The sequence below is a fragment of the Mesoplodon mirus genome (genome assembly GCF_964341445.2).
Source record: "Mesoplodon mirus genome assembly, chromosome: 1".
Classification (NCBI taxonomy): Eukaryota; Metazoa; Chordata; class Mammalia; order Artiodactyla; family Ziphiidae; genus Mesoplodon; species Mesoplodon mirus.
This window is the reverse complement of record NC_138976.1, coordinates 12648633-12666739: the sequence shown is the minus strand read 5'-3', so window position 1 is coordinate 12666739 and position 18107 is coordinate 12648633. Positions and strand designations below refer to the sequence as shown.

Here is an 18107-nt window from a genome sequence, read left to right as displayed (position 1 = left end):
CACAAGCCTCACAGCACTTAGCCCACGACAGTAGAAGAACCTCTATTTGCCTGCCTTCCCCACTAGACTAAGAGCTTCTTGAGGGCGGGGACCACGTGTCTGTGTCTGATTCAGCCCTGGGTGTTCTGCACCTCACACGGGTCCCACAAGTTGGAGGTGATTCAACGTTTGTGAAAGAAAAGCAGGCAGGCGGGCAGAGGACCTGCCTACAAGTCCCTCAGATGCTTCAACAAGTTATACAAAATTCAGTCCCCGGCACATAATAGACAACTTATTTTCAATAATAAATATAAGCCATTATATTTCTCTGCACCTCCAAGTTTGTAAAGCTTAAAAGCTTAAGCATTAGAGATCTCAAACCAGTGGCTCTCAAGCCAGAGTTTTTGTTTGGCTGGCCCCATGTTTGAAACGGCATGGGTTTGGGCACCAACAGGGGGCAAGCACTGCCCAGGTTCCCACCACTCCCTGCTGTCTGACCCCCATTAGCACCTGTCAGACCCCCATTAGCACCTGTCATTGTTTGGTGGTGGGGGGGGGTCGTGCCATGCCGCAACTTGCAGGATCTTAGTTCCCCAACCAGGGATTGAACCCCGGCCCACGCAGTGAAAGCACCGAGTCCTAACCACTGGACCGCCAGGGAATTCCCAGCATCTGTCATTTCTTTAAGGTACCCACCTTAAAGCCTTTGAGCTTATGACCCCTGCATCTCCTGGGAGCTCTACATGCATCCTGTGAGCTGGGAATGGGTGTGTCCTGAGATTAGGAATCCAGGTCAGGGAGTGCTGAATGACAGACTGGTGATGGTGAAGCTGGACTTCTAACCCATTTCCTTCTTCCTACAAGTCCCGTGGTCTTTCCACTCCACCCTGATGCTGCCTCTGCTGGGACCGTAAAACCATAAAAGACAGCAACTCCGTGTAGGCAATACTGCAATTAATACAGCAGACACAAAACAAAACAGAGACTGAGTTAGGAGCTCCCTCCCGCAGGAGGCTTGAGAACGGGAAGAGGTCAGAGAGAGAGCGTGGTGCGGTGGAGAAACGCCCAGGACCTAGAATACACACATCCGGCTGTCCTCTGGTCCCGGATCCACCACTGGCCAGCTAGGTGGCCATGGGTAGCTTACTTCTTGTCTCCTCTTGGAGCCTGTTTCCTCATCTGTAAAATGGGCATTATAGTAGTACTTAATCTGGAGGAATTGTGGTTAGAAAAGATGGAGTTAAGTAAGCAAAGTACATAGCACAGCACCCAGCTCAAGGCACGTGTCCAGTGATCGGTAGTTGTGGCTGTTATTCTTGTACTGATTACTGACTCAGGCTGGGGGAGAGAGAGGAGAGTAAGCCCTGGGGGTTGTTAAGATTTCTCTAGGTGTTTGAGAGAGGAGAAGGCTCTGAGGGGACGTGTGATTGGACGTGCTAGGTCTCTCTGCCTCCCCAGGGTTTTGCTGGGGAAATGAAATCCTGCTGAAACTCCGGGGTCTGCAGACTCTTGATTATGGTGTTCAGAGTGCCAGTCTACCTTTCACCCCCCTGTCTCTTCCCACCCCATGGTCCAGCCCAAGCAGACTAGCTGCCCTCCGTTGATCAACATGGCCCTATTCTCACATCGTATGTTCCCCCCGCTGAGAATGCCCTTCCCCCTCTCTCCCCCCATCACAGTCCCCATCTCTCCATGCTCAGCACACAACAGAAGGCCATGGTTCACCTGCCAGCCCGGAAGAATGGCATGCAGCTTCACCTGCCCATCCACAGTTCACGAAGCTGGGAAGGGAATGCACACCGAGGAGGCTCCTAACCAGGCCCCCGCTGAGTGCCTTACCTGCTTATCTCTGCTCTTCCCAGCATCCCAAGTGGGGAATTTTCAGGAGCCAGAGTTGGCAATGAGAAGATCTGGTCTCAAATAGGTTAATGACTTGCTCCCAGTCACACAGCTGGCAACAGAGTCAAGTGGAACCCAACGCTGCCCAAACCCTCTTCTTTTCCTTCTTCTTGCCAGCTTTGTGTCCCAGCTTATTCTTTCTTTTTTTATACATTTTTTAATTAATTTATTTATTTTTGGCTGCTACTCTGCGTTGCGGTGTGCAGGCTTCTCATTGCGGTGGCTCCTGTTGTTGCAGAGCACGGGCTCTAGGCACGCGGACTTCAGTAGCTGTGGCACATGGGCTCAGTAGTTGTGGCTCATGGGCTCTAGAGCGCAGTCTCAGTAGTTGTGGCACACGGGCTCAGTACTTGCGGCTCGCGGACTCTAGAGCTCAGGCTCAGTAGCTGTGGTGCGCGGGCTTAGTTGCTCCGCGGCATGTGGGATCTTCCCGGACCAGGGCTCGAACCCACGTCCCCTGCATCAGCAGGTGGATTCTTAACCACTGCACCACCAGGGAAGTCCCTGTCCTAGCTTATTCTTTATTCGGCATCTCCGCACCCAGACAGGGCTGTGTCTCATTCACAGGTGCTCCTGCACCAAGCGCAGTTCCTGGTACCACCGGGGGAGCTCAGTGATGCTCTAAATGAATGAAAATGTCCATTTGAGAGTCTTGAGACAGGAACACCACGGTCCCCAAATGAGATACTACCTTTTTAATAAAGCGTCCTTTACAGACTGTGGGCCAGTAGGGAAGCATTGGAAGACATTTGGGATAGTTACCTTTAACATAGTGGGAAATTGGGAGATGAACTCTAACCCTTAGCCCTCCTCCTCTCCCCTTTCGTTCCTCCCAGGAGGGATGCGCCTGAGCCCTGCTGGCAGTGTGTACGTCTCTTCGTCTCTTCGTGTAGTTGTTGCTTGCCTCAACGTTACTATCAGGAATCATTTGCAAAATAACTGCACCACTAAGCCTTCCTCCCTCCCCGCAATTAATGACACCCCATGCGCGTGTCTCAGATGAAAGGCACATTATTAATATTCAAAGGAAAAAACGCTCGTAACCATTTTAACATATACAACTAACAATGAACTAAATTTGCTTTGTGGAAGACAGAGAGTGAGCATCCCAAATTAGTTTATGTAAAAGCTGAAATTCCTCCCCGAAAGGTCTCAGTACCATCCTCAAAGAATATCCTGATCATCAGAAATGCTGTCAAGATTCCCGCCAACATTATCCCCTTTGTTGTCTGAAATGTCGAATCAAGCACATCTGGCAAATGTCCTAGAGCTCACAAATCTTTCAAACAGCGTCTAATTCCCAACGGTTAAAGCGAGAACGCCACCGCTTAATCGTGCTCCTCTTCAAAATAGCACCAACTTTCCTTCAATCAGAAACAATGGCTTGGGCTTCTTAAAAATATCGCATACCAGTGATTATTTGCAGAGAGGGCCCCTTTGCATTTGAACCTGTAGGTTTCAGACAGAATTTAAAATCAAGATCACGAGCCTCGTTTGAACGTATGCTCGGGTAAATGGACAATGGGAAGAAGCAGGGGTGTGAATCGGGGTCCAAAGAGTGACCTGGCCTGGGTGATTTGGAGTCTTTTGGAGGTGACAGCTGGCTCCACCAGAATGAGGACGGAGAGGATGAAGATGATGGGGGGCGGTGACAGGTGGCATTGACTAAGCCTTGACCCTGCACCAGGCACTCAACTACAGGGGAGGGCTATGATCCCTGTTTGACAAATGAGGAAACTGAGGCTCGGTGAAGTTAAAGAATTTCCCCAGAAAATTTGGCAGGAACTGGGATTCACACTTGGGCTCATCTGCCTCCAGAGATTTGCCTCTTTCCACTTTGCCCTGCCAACTCCAAGACTGTCTGTCCACAGAGGCCTGGGCATGGAGCTCCCAGACATTGGTGTTTATCTGCTCCCCACCCAACTTTTAAAAAGCTGCATAGTGAGCAGGTAGAAGTGAAAGACCACTTGGCCTTCTAAAGTTTTTCTGGTATTATTTAAACAGTTGAAAACTAGAAACATCCCAAATGTCCAGCAGGAGGGAACTCATTAAATAATATATGATATAGCCTCGGGAATTCCCTGGCGGTCCAGTGGTTAGGACTCAGTGCTTTCACTGCCGTGGGCCCGGGTTCGATCCCTGGTCGGGGAACTAAGGTCCTGCAAGCTGCGTGGTGCGGCCAAGTAAAAGATAATATATGATATAGGCTTACAATAAAATACAATGCAGCCATTAAAATGGCAGTGAAGGAATGGACCTATTGATATACAAAGGTATCCATAGTTTATTTCAGGTGAAAAAAGCAGGGTAATAATAATAACCACCATTTACTGAGTGCTTACTATGTTCCAGGCACTGGTTTGAGCACTTTACATAATTTATTTTCTTTTATCTAGGAAATAGTTGTCTTTATTATTTCCATTTGACAGATGATGAAACTGAGGTGAGGTGAAATGCTTTGCCCAAATTTACCCAGGTAGTAGGTGGCAGGGCTGGAATTTGAATCCAGGTCTAGCTGACTCAGAGGTAAAAATGACATTTGAGCTGGTTCTGAATGAGAAGCTGGAGTTTATTAGTGAAAGAAAGAAAGAACCAAGGGCTTTCCTTGTGGCCCAGAGACATAAAAATATCCAAGGAGTGTAAGATGGCAGTAGTGGTTCTTTTTCCCTAGATAGTTCTCTGCCCACTTTATTGCTCAAAAACTGTCCAAGGAACATGAGTCTTTCAATGCCACCAACAAACCAAGACTCTTCTCATCTTGAAGCCTCTGCCTCCACCTGACAGGTGAGAAAGCTGAGAGCCAGAGAGGGTGGATGACGTGCCGGACCCCACACAGCCTGTCTGTGGTAGGGCCGGGGCCGGACCCACCTTCCCACCGCCAGCCAGGGCTCCTTCGGCAAACCCAGGCTGTCCCCCACCCTGCTTCCCCCGTGGTTTCTGCAAAATGGCCGAGCGAGTCTCCTGCCCCGCCCCCTCCCGCTGTCATCTCTCCTCGAGACAAAAGGCAATTTACCCAAACGTTATAATCACCTGGAGGCTGGCACGCAGGGCCATGCCTGCCATATCTGCGGTACTGTTAGCACCATAATGAAGGCTTTGTGGAACGATAATATCACACTTGTAACTGCCAAAGAAAATGCCCACACGGATCACAGATCCAGGCATCTGCTTTAAGCAAAAGGGGTATGAAGGGAATTATGAGTATCAAATGCCTTTACTGTGCCAGGGACTTACCACATCCCAGCCCTTTGAGGAATGCATCATTATCCCTATTTGGCAGATGGGGAAACTGAGCCTCAGAGAGTAAGTAACTTACCAGAGCAATTACTAAAGGGAGGAATCGGGACTTGAACCCAGGCATCTCTGACACCAGAGGCCACACTGTGAACTGACATGAACTTCTCTGAGAGTCTGGCAAAGCTGTGGACCTTCTTCTCCCCCGAGAAATACACTAGCACCCACCCCCCCTCCCCTACAGAGGGTGGGATCGGCCCCCGTCAAGGCCCTTGCTCTAGGAATGACAGCCTGCCCCGCCTTGCTGCCCCTCCCAGACCTGCGGGAACCGCCCCCTGCCCGACTCTTTCCCCAGTTCCAATTCCAAAGGCCCTGGAAATTCCCCTTCCAGCCATTGTGCCCACAGGACTCTGACAGCAATACATCCCCCACCCCCAACAGCAGCCTCCTGGAAGCATCCAAAGGATACAGCTTCCCCTTCCGTGGCTGGAGTCCACCAGAGCCAGCACCGCTGTGGTTTGTGATAGAAGTGGATGCGAGGCCAGAGCCCAGGGGGCAGGAGCCTCATCTCGCTTCCTCAGCCCACACGCTGGAACTCAGGGCAGTTGGCTGAGAGCCCTGCTCAACCTCAGGTCTAGGAGAGGCAGGCAGGGTTACAGGCCGGCTCCAGGGACGGCCAGATCTGCCCTCAGACCCTGGTTCTGCCATTGGCCCACTGTGTGACCTCAAGCTAGTCTCTTAACATCTCTGAGCTTCGGTTTCCTCATCTGACAAATGGGGGTAGAACTACGGCCTTCCTTTCAGGATTGTGGTGAGTGTTATTGAGATGATGCAGGGGATACAGCGAGAGCAGTGCCCAGACCACGAGGCGCTTAAGGCCTGTCAGAGATAACAGCTGGGATTATTTTATATCCCAGGGACTAGTACTCGTTGAGAAGTAGGGGCCTCCTTAACTGCATGCCCCAAAGGGAGGAGCCGGAGTGACCTTGGCAAGCTGCCCTCTGGCCTCCTCCCACTTGCTTTTAATGCCAATTTCAAAACTGGGCTGGAGGCCTGCAGTCCCCTGATCTCTCTAGCCCGCCTTTGGCACTGTTTTGGATGTGTTCCCATCATCCTCAGCATTTCTTATTCATCTGGAGCCTCAGACCCTCTAAGATCCCCCCAGACGCAGACCCTAACTGATCCCCTGCGGATACCAGGGTCTCACCTGGGGGCCACCTCAGTGCCTGCCACCTCCCAAAACCAGTGCAGGGTCGGGAGTGGGGAGAGATGCATAAACAGTCACAGGACCCGGGATGGGCACTCTCTGGACGGAAGGCTAGAGCCTAAGTGTTCAAACGGCTGCAGAGAACCTCCTGCCCCTCAAAATATAGGTCAGAAAGTAAAATAACAGAAACCATTAAAAAAGTATATGGAAGGAATTCCAACATAAGTCTATATTCTCCATGATGTTTATATTAATGTTTAATGTGGAATATCAGATATGAGATTCTTTTTTTTTTAAATAAATTTATTTTATTTATTTATTTGTGACTGTGTTGGGTCTTCGTTGCTGTGCACGGGCTTTCTCTAGTTCCAGCGAGCAGGGGCTACTCTTCGTTGTGGTGCGTGGGCTTCTCATTGCGGTGGCTTCTCTTGTTGCAGAGCATGGGCTCTAGGCATGTAGGCTCAGTAGTCGTGGCTCGCGGGCTCCATAGTACAGGCTCAGTAGTTGTGGCGCACGGGCTTAGTTGTTCTGCGGCATGTGGGATCTTCCCGGACCAGGGATCAAACCCGTGTCCCCTGCATTGGCAGGTGGATTCTTAACCACTGCTCCACCAGGGAAGTCCCAGATATGAGATTCTCTCTCCAAAAAACCGGGAGTGCCCTGCTTTGCTGGTGCCAGGAGTCAGAAGCACAGTGTGCTGGGGGAGCACAGAGAAAACGGTAAGTGTGTCCCAGGTCAAGTTGATGTTCTGGAAAAGGTGGTGTTTGGCTAGGCTTTAAAGTTTGAGAGGTGGATTTTGCTGCATGGAAGGGAAGGGAAAACATGAGCAAAGGCACAGAGATGCAGGGGCCTGGGCACTCAAGATGGAGCACCTGAGACCCGCTACTGTGTTGGGAGACAGAGGAGTAGTCAAGGAAGGTCTCCCTTAGGCAGTGATGGACGGAGTAGGCTTTGATGGGTGTGTAGGAGTGTGTCTGAGCTGGGCATTCAAAGCAGAGGGACCCAGTGTGGGCTGGAGAGAGGCTTGAATGCCACGTTAGGGAGCTTAGCTTCAATCCTTCAGACAGTAAAGACGTAGTTGCAGAAAGATTTTTCAGGGAAGTGTGTAGTGGCTGAGGGCTGCAGCTCTGGAGATAGACTTGGGTATGAGCCTGTACCCCCTTATTAGCTGAGTGAGCTGGGACATATAACTCCATCTCTCTGAGCCTCAGAGCCCTCCCCTGTGAAACGGGATAATAACACTGACTTTGGGGCTTCCCTGGTGGTGCAGTGGTTGGGAGTCCGTCTGCCAGTGCAGGGGACACAGGTCCGAGCCCTGGTCCGGGAGGACCCCACGTGCTGTGGAGCAACTGAGCCCGAGTGCCACAACTGCTGAGCCTGCGCTCTAGAGTCCGTGTGCCATGACTGCTGAAGCCCGCGCGCCTAGAGCCCGTGCTCCTCAACAAGAGAGGCCACCGCAACAGGAGGCCCCCACTCGACGCAGCTAAGGAAGGCCCACGTGTAGCAGTGGAGACCCAACCCAGCCAAAAATAAATACATTAATTTTTTAAGAAAATCTTTAAAAAATAATAACACTGACTTTGCAAGATTGCTGTGAGGATTAAGTGAGTTCTAGTCTGAGTTCCGTAAGGTCCTTAACATCCTAACATCCCTCCTGGCCATCCCCCCTGTCCCAGCCTTAATTCTGCCCCCAGCATCTGCCACCTGGAGGACAGGCCCAAGTGCCAGGCCTGTCCCTGTCAGTCCATTGTCCACACGCAGCTGGAGAGCGGGGGCAGAAGGGAGCAGAGGGTCAGAGCAAGGGCCGACCAAGTGACCTTGGCCTCAGCACTTGGCTTTCCAGCGCTGCCTGTGTACAGCGGCCAGGCATCACTGACATCTTTAGTGAGCACAAATGCAATTATGAGTGCTTGAAAAATAAAAGTGGGAATCAGGGAAGCAAGAAGAATAGCAATACAGATGGTGTTGGTGCCTTTGCACCCTCCCCTACTTAGCACACACCTGCTCTGGAGTGAGTGTGGGAGATGTGAATCCGTTGGTCTGCGTCCCTGTGCACCTCTGGTTGTGTGAGCACCTTGCCACACACAGGCTGATGCTAGTGTTTAAGGATGTGTATTTTTTTTTTTTTTTTACCAGTAGGGCCCATAAACACAGGCCAGCTATGCATCTGGACCTCAACAGCAGGAATTACTCTCTGTCCCACTAGTGTCAGAACCCCAATAGTACGACACTTAGTGAGACGTCCTTCTCCAGTCTGGGGCTTTCCTAAGAGATTCCCAAGGGTCATTATGACCGTGGGCACTTTTCCCTTTACCCACCAACTGGAGCATCTGCAATGCCACCTGAGACACCAACTGTGCATAACAAAGGTGGTATGAGAATCGCATGACATCAGGCATGGAAAGTACATGCATGTGCCCGGCACATGAACCTGATCCCAGCTCACCATATTCGTTGCCCAGACTCGCCCTCCCCGGGTCACAGCCCGATCCAGCCCTAGGTCTGACCTCGAAGGTCTCAACCCAATGGTTTCAACATATTAAAACAGAATGTATCCACGCTCCCATATTAAGTGTAATTTTTTGCTGTTAAAACTCCAAAAGGATTTTTCAAACTTTGCTTGGTAGATGGTTTGACTGCAAGACTTTAACAATTGGCTGTGATTTCTTGAGAGCCGCGTTCACACTGGAGAATTCTTGACAAATGAGGAAACCAAGCCTACAAATTGATTTCAAGTGTAATAACATTGTTTTGATTTCTAAATTTAATAATTAATTCAGGCTTTATGCATTAATTATAACATTTATTAATTTCAGTGTTGCAGTTTCTCTTTCTGTGTTTCAGAGTCAGTCATTTTTTCCCATGTCTCTTACAGTTAACTAGGCCTTGACAAGTTTGTGGGTGCTGGGCCCTGCCCCTCTAGTTCCCCGTGGGTGAAGCAACCTGGCCTCACCACACCCACCCCTACCCCTTGGAGACCTCCACCCACCCAGCCCAGAAGATGCGCCTTTACAAGGAAAGCAAGAGCAGCCCCGGGCCTCCCTTCCTGCCCGATGCTGGGCTCTGCCTGGGCAGCCACCCGTCAATCAATATTGGCAACGCTGTGGCCTTGGCCTCTGGCCACACCTCTGCCAGCAAAGTTCAAAGCCTCTTTGTTTGCAGGAGTTGGGACAGGGATGGCCCGGCATTGGTTGCCGCTCTCACCCCTGCATTTGCACAGAGGGTGTGGCCGGGCTTTGGGGACTGCACCTGCCCACAGCCTGGGGTGCCAGGTTTGCCATGCACCTCTCACCCCAGCCACAGTTCACACAGGAGCCATCTGAGAGCGCGCTGGCCTTGACCCCAGGAAGAAAGGCAGCCCTCATGGCAGAGCTCCTGCCCTAGAGCCTGGCGTGGCCTGGCGTTCTGGATGCGCGCTGGACTGTCACCGCGAGCTGCACGCCTCCTCCCTTAACATCTGCTCACACACACACAGACTCAGATGCTCACACACCGCCTGCCACTCACCCAGCCACACACCGCGTGTCACATGCAGGCTGAGGGTCCCCATACGGGCTCACTCTCTCCTCTTCACCCTGCGCCTCAGACAGAGCCACTTACACACTCACGGCACACACCGATGCATGCTTGCTCACACTCACACTTGGGTAGATTCCCACACTTCGACGGAAACACGCCCACTTGTGCCCGTGCACACACAGCCTCATCAAGCGTGACCTTCACACCAGCACTCTGTGCCCTTCCCCTCCCCGCTGGTGGAATGAGGTGGGGAGACGGTTCGCACCCCAAGCCTTGGTTTCTTCGTCCTAACTGGGGACAACGCCTTTTACTCACTGAGAAGAGGACGGACGTGCCCCTTTTCCCACAGAGCCCTGTGCTTTGCGGGTGCTCAGCCACTGTGACCCTCATCCCCTCTCCCGAGGCTGGACACCTTGACTCATCCTGGTCTCCTCCCTTTCCCTGTCCCCACCCGAGGCTCCCGCACACCAGGTGGGCGCTGCAGGTGTGCTTGGCCCAAAGGCATGCCATGAGCTAGCGACATCTGGCCTGCGGGTGCCTGATGACCTGAATCAGCCCGTTTGCCCTCTCTGTGCTCGCCTGCCCCAACCTGCCCCTCACTCCGAACAAAAGCGCTAGTTGAGCTGCGGCTCTCGATCCTTGTGTAAAGACCTCCTCCTCCCCAGCGCCTCCCTCTGCCCCCGCAGGGAGCCAGAAGTTCCAGGACTGCTGAGTTTCTTAAGAACACTCCCTTGAAGGTGCCCAGTTTGGGAATTAAAGGCCCATCGAAATGATGATCCTAGCTCACACTTCCTGGGTACCCACCTAGGGCCGTTCAGCCCCGCCAGTCCCCAGTCTGCCGGAGGTCTGGTTAAACCCACTGTACACCGGCTCAGAGAGGGGCAGTGACTTGTCCAAGATCACCCAGCAAGATGGCGGCAGGGCTTACAAAGGACCCTGAACTCCCTCCAGCCTATGCTGTGCAGTCACAGGGGCCCTGAAGTCCCACCTTGCAAAGACAGCTTCTGGCTTTCTTTGGTTTGGGGCATTTCCTGTGCACCAGGCACTGTGCTAAGCACTTTTCGGGAATGACCTCAGTTGATCCTCCCAGGAAACCTTCCAGGCAGACACCTCTGCAGATGAGGAAATGACACCCAGAGAGGTGCGAGGCCATCTGCCCAAGGTCTCTGAGCTAGTGGCGGCCGAGCTCCAAAGCTCGCGCCCTTAACGACTGCGCCACACCGCCTCCCTGCCAGCCGTCAGGGGAGCCAACGTTGCGTTGCACGTGCGGTCCGCCTTTCAGGACTCTTCTTCCGCCAGCACTGCACCGACCTGCAGGCTGCACGAATGACACTCTCGGTGACCTGGGCACTGCTTGGTGGCCTGTGCGGGCCTGCCCCTCCCACCCTCACCGTCGGGCCCCAGGCCAGCCAGGGCTTTGAGCTTCCGGAGTGTGGTTCGCGCCCAGGTGTGAGCCCAGACAACCCATCCTCCCCATGTGGTGGGGCTGCTCGGTCCTGGCCTCGAGACAGGAAAGGAAACAGCAGCCGGTGGCCTTGGCCCCGGCCTTGGCCTTGCCCCGCCCTTGGCATGTCTGCTTTGCCCTCTCCGCTCCGTTGGCTGAGGGTGGGGAAGAAATTCTTCCCCCTTTTTCTAAATCCCACAGAGTAAACTTATTACTTCTATGTCCCCAAATTTACATTTCTTTATGCATTCATCCATATTAAATAAGTATATTTAATATACTTATTAAATACTTTTTAAGTGCTGGATCTGCGCTGGGCTCTGAAGAGTGAATTGATCATGGCTCCCCTTGGCTGGTAGGGGTGACCACGACCATGACCGCAGCCTGGGTCAGGGAAGGTGACATCCAGGCAGGGCCCATGGCGGGGGAGGACGGCCAGCGGGACACACCTTCATCAGGTGCCTGAAGCTGGGACTGTGATAGGCCTGAAAGAAAACCATGTTCACGCAGGCAGCCCTGTTTCCTGACTACACCGTCTTTAATGCACTGTGTATTTCTACTTCTTTGACAGAAATCCTAGAAAAACACATCTATGTTACTTTGGGTTGTTTGTGTTGAAAGAATTAATGTGTCAAATGTACATGTTTAAAATATATTGCAGTTGTTATACTCGTGTTTAGGCCTTTCTTCACTTTTATATTCACTAAGGTCCAGAAATGGGAAGTGCCCTGGGCCTCTCTTGAGCTCTGAGAGGCCTTGCACCTGAACCAGGTCCTGAAAGGAAGGGTGTCCCCCACTCCCTGGAGCAGCTTGTACAAAGGCACAGGGGCACTGAACACATGCCTGTGGGCGACTGCATTACGTCAGGGTAGCTGCATTTCACAGCCGGGGAGGAGGCAGGCTGGAAAGGTCTTAAGGTCCAGGCGAAGGAGTGGGAGCCTTTACAGGGAAAGCTTCTCAGTTGGGTGGCCTGTGGTCAGATTTGGGGTCTCTCTTGCTGCAAGTTCCTTTTCTTCTCTGTAAGAAGCCCAGCTTTCCTAGTGATGGGTGAGATTCACTGGGGGCAGCAGGGGAGGGGATGCAGGGAGCAGTGAGGTCACTTCCGAAGCTTGAGAACCAGAATAAAGAAATCTCTGTGCCCCAAGAGCAGACAGATTAAGCCGAAGAGTGCCTGGGTCAACCCTTTGGGTCTCAGTCCCCTCTGTCCCCCAGCACCTGGCACAGGGCTGGCCACAGGATTGAGCTTGTTGACTTAATCGTTCATTCATTCAACAGATGTGGGCTAAGCAGTCCTGTGTGCCAGACACTGGTCTGATGATGCCACAGTGAAGAAGCAGACAAGGCCCTGGTTTCACTGGAGCTTGTAGTGTGGATGGGGAGACAGACAACATGTAAATAAACAAGAAAATTGCAGCAAGAGGCACACGCCATGAAGGAGATAAAATGAACACCGGATCTCAGGGATCACTGAGAAGTGACATTTGAGATGAGACATGAATGCCAAGAAATAGGTGTCAGGAATGTTTGTTGATAGCAATCAAAGACAAATCAGAAGGCAACAGACTTATTCCAGACTTCAACTGGCAAAGCAGTTATTGGTTGCCTATGGTATGCTGGGTCCAGTGGTCCACAGGCAGACATAGTCTCTGCATTAAGTTTACAGCCCAGTGGGAGAGAAAACTATATAAGCAAATATGCAAGAAAGTATAGGGTCATAAATTTTTTTATTGAATGAAAGATCCTTTAAGTTCTATAGTGTGTTACAATTTTCAAGTTTCATACATATGATTTCATATAATCCCATAATAACCCTTTCCCCCCACCCCACCCCTGTATGGCCCCCTCCTCCCTTCCCTCTCCCCACTGGCAACCACTAGTTTGTTCTCCATATTTGTGTAGAATCATAAATTGTGAAGTGCAGGGCCCAGGATGGTTTTTTGGATGGTTGGGTGGGTGAAGAGGTTTCCACTCCTCTTGGAGAACATGATAATCTCACCTTTTACAGAGCACACTGGATTTTCAGGCATTTTTAAAAATAAACATTTTATTTTAGTACAATATCAGATATACAGAATTATTGAAAAGATAGTACAGAGAGTTCCCACTATACCCCACATCCAGTGTCCCTATTATTAACATCTTACATTGTACCGTGCATCTGTCACAATTAATGAACTAATATCGATACATTTTTATTAACTAAATAAAAATAACTAAAGCCCATACTTCATTCAGATTTCCTCCATCTTTCCTTAATGTCTCTTTTCTGGTCCAGGATCCCACCCACGACACCACATTACATTTAGTTGTCACTTCACCTTAGGATCCTCTTGGCTGTGAGAGTTTCTCAGACTTTCCTTGTTTTCGATGACACTTTTGAGGAGTACTGGTCAAATGTTTTGTAAAATGTCCTTTGATTGGAATTTGTCTGATGGTTTTCACATGATTCGACTGGGGTTGTGGGTTTCGGGGAGGAAGACCACAGAGGTAAGTGCCGTTTTCATCATATCAAGGCTATACACTATCCACACGGCTTATCACTGCTGATGTTGACCTTGATCACGTGGATGAGGTGTGTTTGTCAGGTTTCTTCATTGAAAAGTTACTCTTTTTTTGATTCTTTACCCCCTTCCTATACTGTCCTTTTTACAAGGAAATCACTATGCAGCCCACATCTAAGGAATAGGGAGTTATGCCCCACCTCCTTGACGGCGGACTATCCACATAAATTGTTTGGAATTCTTCTGCACAGGAGATTTGTCTATTCTCCAACTTTTATGCATTTTTACCAATATTTTTTTACTTTTTAGAAATTCAAGAACCCTATTGGTGTTTCTAGGAACCTAGAAACATTTTACTTCATTTACTAAAATGCATGAAATTACCAAGGCAATAAATTAGAGGGTAGGAAAAAAGCCAATGATTATTTTTATTTTCTATTGTGGATACACATTAATGAAAGATTTGGGAAATACCAAAAACAGAAGAACCTCTCTAGCCCCACTGCTCAGAGCTGACCATTATTCACGTTCAATTTATTATTTTTAATTTTTCTTCTGTGCACAATTTTTACACAGATTATACTCTATGTAATTTTGTTTCTTACCTCCTTCCACCTTTTTTTTTTGCTTATTATAATATCAAAAACATTCCTCCTATGTTGCTATACAGACTTCATAACCATATTTTTTCAGTGGCTGCTAAATCCTCATGTGGCTCATGGTGTCTCCCACCCGCCCCCCAAACTTAGCAGTATGCCTGGCACATAGTCAGTGTTTAGAAATTAAACTTAGCAGTATGCCTGGCACATAGTGTTTAGAAATTATTTGTTAAATGAATGAATATACAACCAAGTAATCATCCTCTTGTTTTTAGAAGCATAGGTTATTTCAGTTTTCTTGATTCTAAATAGTACCGAGACAAATAGATTATTCCCTTAGCATAACATCCCAGGGTGGAATTACTGGGCCAGTCGGGGCCAAAACTTTCAAGATAAATGCACCAAACCAGAAATCTCCCTCCCCTTCCTCTGAACCACCAGCAATTGTGCCGAGGGTAATAATTTACAATTGATTAAAGAGTTTGCGGGGTGTTTTTTTCCCCATCTTTTTTCCCCCTCCTCTTCCCCTCTCGTCCTGCCGAAAAAGGGGGAAAATTATCCTAGAAGGTGAAGATGTTCTCAGACAATCATATTAACATATTCCAACAATCGCAATTTGCAAAATAGTAATCACAACTGCGGGGATCTGGGAGGCATTAATCAAAGCTGCAGGTTTAATTCCATTTTAAATATTGATGAAATGTGCTTGGGCAGCCTCACCCTGGCATGGCAGGGACAGGGGAGCCGCCTCGCGGCACAGGGGAGGTGGAGGGGAGGGTTGGGGAGCAGCTGCTGGGAGGGGAGGCATCTGTCATTCAAATTGGGGGCTGAGCGGCCAGGTAGAGAGTGAGAGGGGTAGTGAAGAGGGCTGTTAAGTCCATTGCTGTCAATTTGTAACCATCAGGGAGGGGCCTGAGGACTGGTTCAGCACAATAAACCCAGTTGGTCTGGTTTCAGGGTTACCACTGAAGAGGTTGCAGCTGCACTGATTCGAATAGCCCAGAGACTTCAGAACTGTAATTATCAACCAGGCTGCTCTCGGTGTGGCAAAAGTGGGCTTCACCAGCACTTAACTCCTTGTGTGCCGCCTCTCTCCCCGCCCACCGTCCCCCCCACCCCCCGGGGTTGACAGCCAGGTGCGGATTCCCCCGCAGCCTCCCCGGGGGAAACTGAGTCCCACCGGCTGCTGAGGGCAGTCCTCAAAGGCCAGAGCGTGCAGGCAGAGAGCCTTTCTCCTGAGGTCACAGACAAAGAACTAATGGAGGGGGGGGGCGGGACGGAGGAGGCCAGCTCTGTGGGGCAGCCTCGCCTTCTGGCACCGTCGGGGCTGCCCTGGGGTGAAAAGTCAGGCTTTGGGGTCTGATGAGCCTTGGCTTAAATTCCGCTGGCTGTGGGCACGAGGTAAGGCTCGTCCTCTCTGTAAAGTGGAGGTAATCTTTCCTACCCTACTGGGCTCTCACAAAAAACTCAGTGAGATCGACGCTTGTAAATTACAGAGCACACAGTAGGCTGACAATAAGCCTTGTCTCCCTGGGCCGGGGAGTGGTGCCGTCACAGAAGAGGAAAGGGCTCCTGCAGGCGGCTCTGGTTCGGAGGGTAGGATATCTCAGACCCTGTGCGTTTCAGCTCTCAAGGAGTGTCTTTTATGTCTAGCTTCTGCCATTTGGCACCCAAGGAGGATGAGGAATTCCATACTCCCACCTCTTGGGCGGGAGGCACTGAGCTAGGCAGGGGGTGAGGGTAGGAAGCAAGAGACTCTGGTGCTGCGCCCTGAGGACAACTGCTCGAGGGCAGGGGTTTGGGCCGGTGCTCTTTGTCCCCAGGAAGAGGGAAGGCAGGAACGAGGGAAGGGCCGCAGGCAGGCATTGCGGTGCTGGGGAAAAAAACACGGGCTTCGCTGGGAGTCCTGGGGAATGAAGTATGTGCACGGCTCCGTAACCCTCCTCCTGGAATATAATCCCCGAGAAATTCTCCCACGTATCCACGAAGGGATGGACCCAAGAACGTTTGTCCCAGCATCATTCCCAGTAACAGGAGGTGGAGGCAACCTGCGTGTCCCCCCCTGGGAGGATGGGTAGTAAAACATGACGGAAGCCCACCGTGGAATAATAGGCAGCAGTCAGGGGCAAAGAACTAGATGTCCGCGTCGCAACGAGAATAGATCTTGAAAATGTAGTGCTGAGGGAAAAAAGTGAGGCACAATGAAATTCACAGCACAGTGCCATCTACGTAAATTGAAACCACATTCGCACACAAAACAACAGTACATATTTTACAGAGCTATGTGCATTTTTGGGGGTATATATCCCCGCCATTGGAGTGGGTCTCTGGCGTGATGGGGGGAGGGGCTGGGTGTGGCTTTGGAGGATAAAGAGGAAAAATGAAAATAGAGTCAGCCCGCAGAGGGGCCTGGCACAGAGAGCGTGCTGTGGACTAAGGGATGTGTCCCACTCAACTCTCTCTCTCTGAGGTTTAAAAACAGCACAGGCCTTGTACTCAGACAGCCCCGGGGCTCAAGTTCTGGGCTCTCCCACGTACTAACCCTGTGGCTGTGGACTAGCGACTCATCCTCTGAGCCTGTTAGTCCGTCCGCAGAAAGGCGGGCTTGCTGCCATCAGGTGGTCACGAGGATTAAGTTAAGGGAGATAAATGCATGTGGGCCTACAGGACCCCCAGATCCTCCTCTCCTCTCCCCACCGAAAGGACCTGGGCAAACAGAGGGTGTCAGCCCCCTAGGAAACCACAGGTTCTCTGAAGCGTCCAGAATGGAAAGCCCAGAAAAGAAACGAAGGCCTCGACCGGCTGTCCCGGGGGTGACGTTGGTGGATGTCACACTGGGCACGGGCCCAGCTCAGAGCGGCCCATCCATGTTGTGCCTGGCTCCGTCAGCAAGGTCCACCTCCAACATGCACCCCAGCCCTAAGACCCTGCCTGGGGGCTCCCGGGGCAGAGCATGACCAGCTCTCCCTCCTCCTCTCTTGCAGATGATGACGAGCAAGAGTGGATCATCCGGACGTGTCGGAAGGGCTGGGACGAGACCATGGGTCCTAAGCCCAAGCCGTGAGTGCTAAGCCCCCTCGGTCACAAGCTTCCTTCTGTGCCCTGGCATTGGCTGGCCCAGGGGGCAGGCTGTAGTTTTAGAACCTGACTTTTGACTCGGGAATAAAAGCTTTCTGCCATCAGTGGCCCTAAGTGTACTTTCCTTAGACTATTTCTTGGAGTGGGACCCTCACTCCACCTGCATCAGAATCACCTGGGCAAAATTGTGAACTAGCTCTTCCTGGGCCCCACCCTAGTACCTGCTAATCAGAATCGCTGAGATTGGGGTCTAGCAGTTTGCATTCTCAGGTATTTCTTACGCTTATGGAAGTTTGAGAGCCATCACCTTATAATGATAGACAAATATAATTGAATGAGCAACCCATGTGTGCGGGCAGTGTGGTTATCTCAGCTCCACACAACAGCCTTGTAAGAAAGGGCTTAGCATTACCTTTTAGAGATAGGAAATCTGAGGTTCAGAGAAACTGAGTGACCTGCCCTAGGTCACACAGCATTTGAATCCGAGTCTTCCTGAAGATAAAGCCCAGCTGTTTTTTGTTTGTTTGTTTGTTTGTTTACTACAAGCTGCCTGCCTTACCAGTCTTGATTTCACAGGGCAGTAGGACAGGATGACTGTGCCCCGGCTCACAGCTGGTATCTTCCTGTAAGCCCAGAAATGATTACCC

At 50.8% G+C, this 18107-nt stretch overlaps 1 protein-coding gene across 1 annotated transcript in view; it reads left to right on the top strand.

Annotated features, from left to right (window-relative positions):
* Positions 1 to 17558, top strand: part of MORN5 (MORN repeat containing 5) — a gene marked incomplete at its 5' end in the record, with an annotated part of 34212 nt that extends 16654 nt beyond the window's left edge. Inside the window, one exon of the mRNA XM_082620950.1 lies at positions 17367 to 17558. Coding sequence (XP_082477076.1) covers positions 17367 to 17446 — 80 coding nt within the window. The 3' untranslated portion in view covers positions 17447 to 17558. The remainder of the gene's footprint in view (positions 1 to 17366) is intronic.
* Between the last annotated feature and the right edge of the window lie 549 nt (positions 17559 to 18107).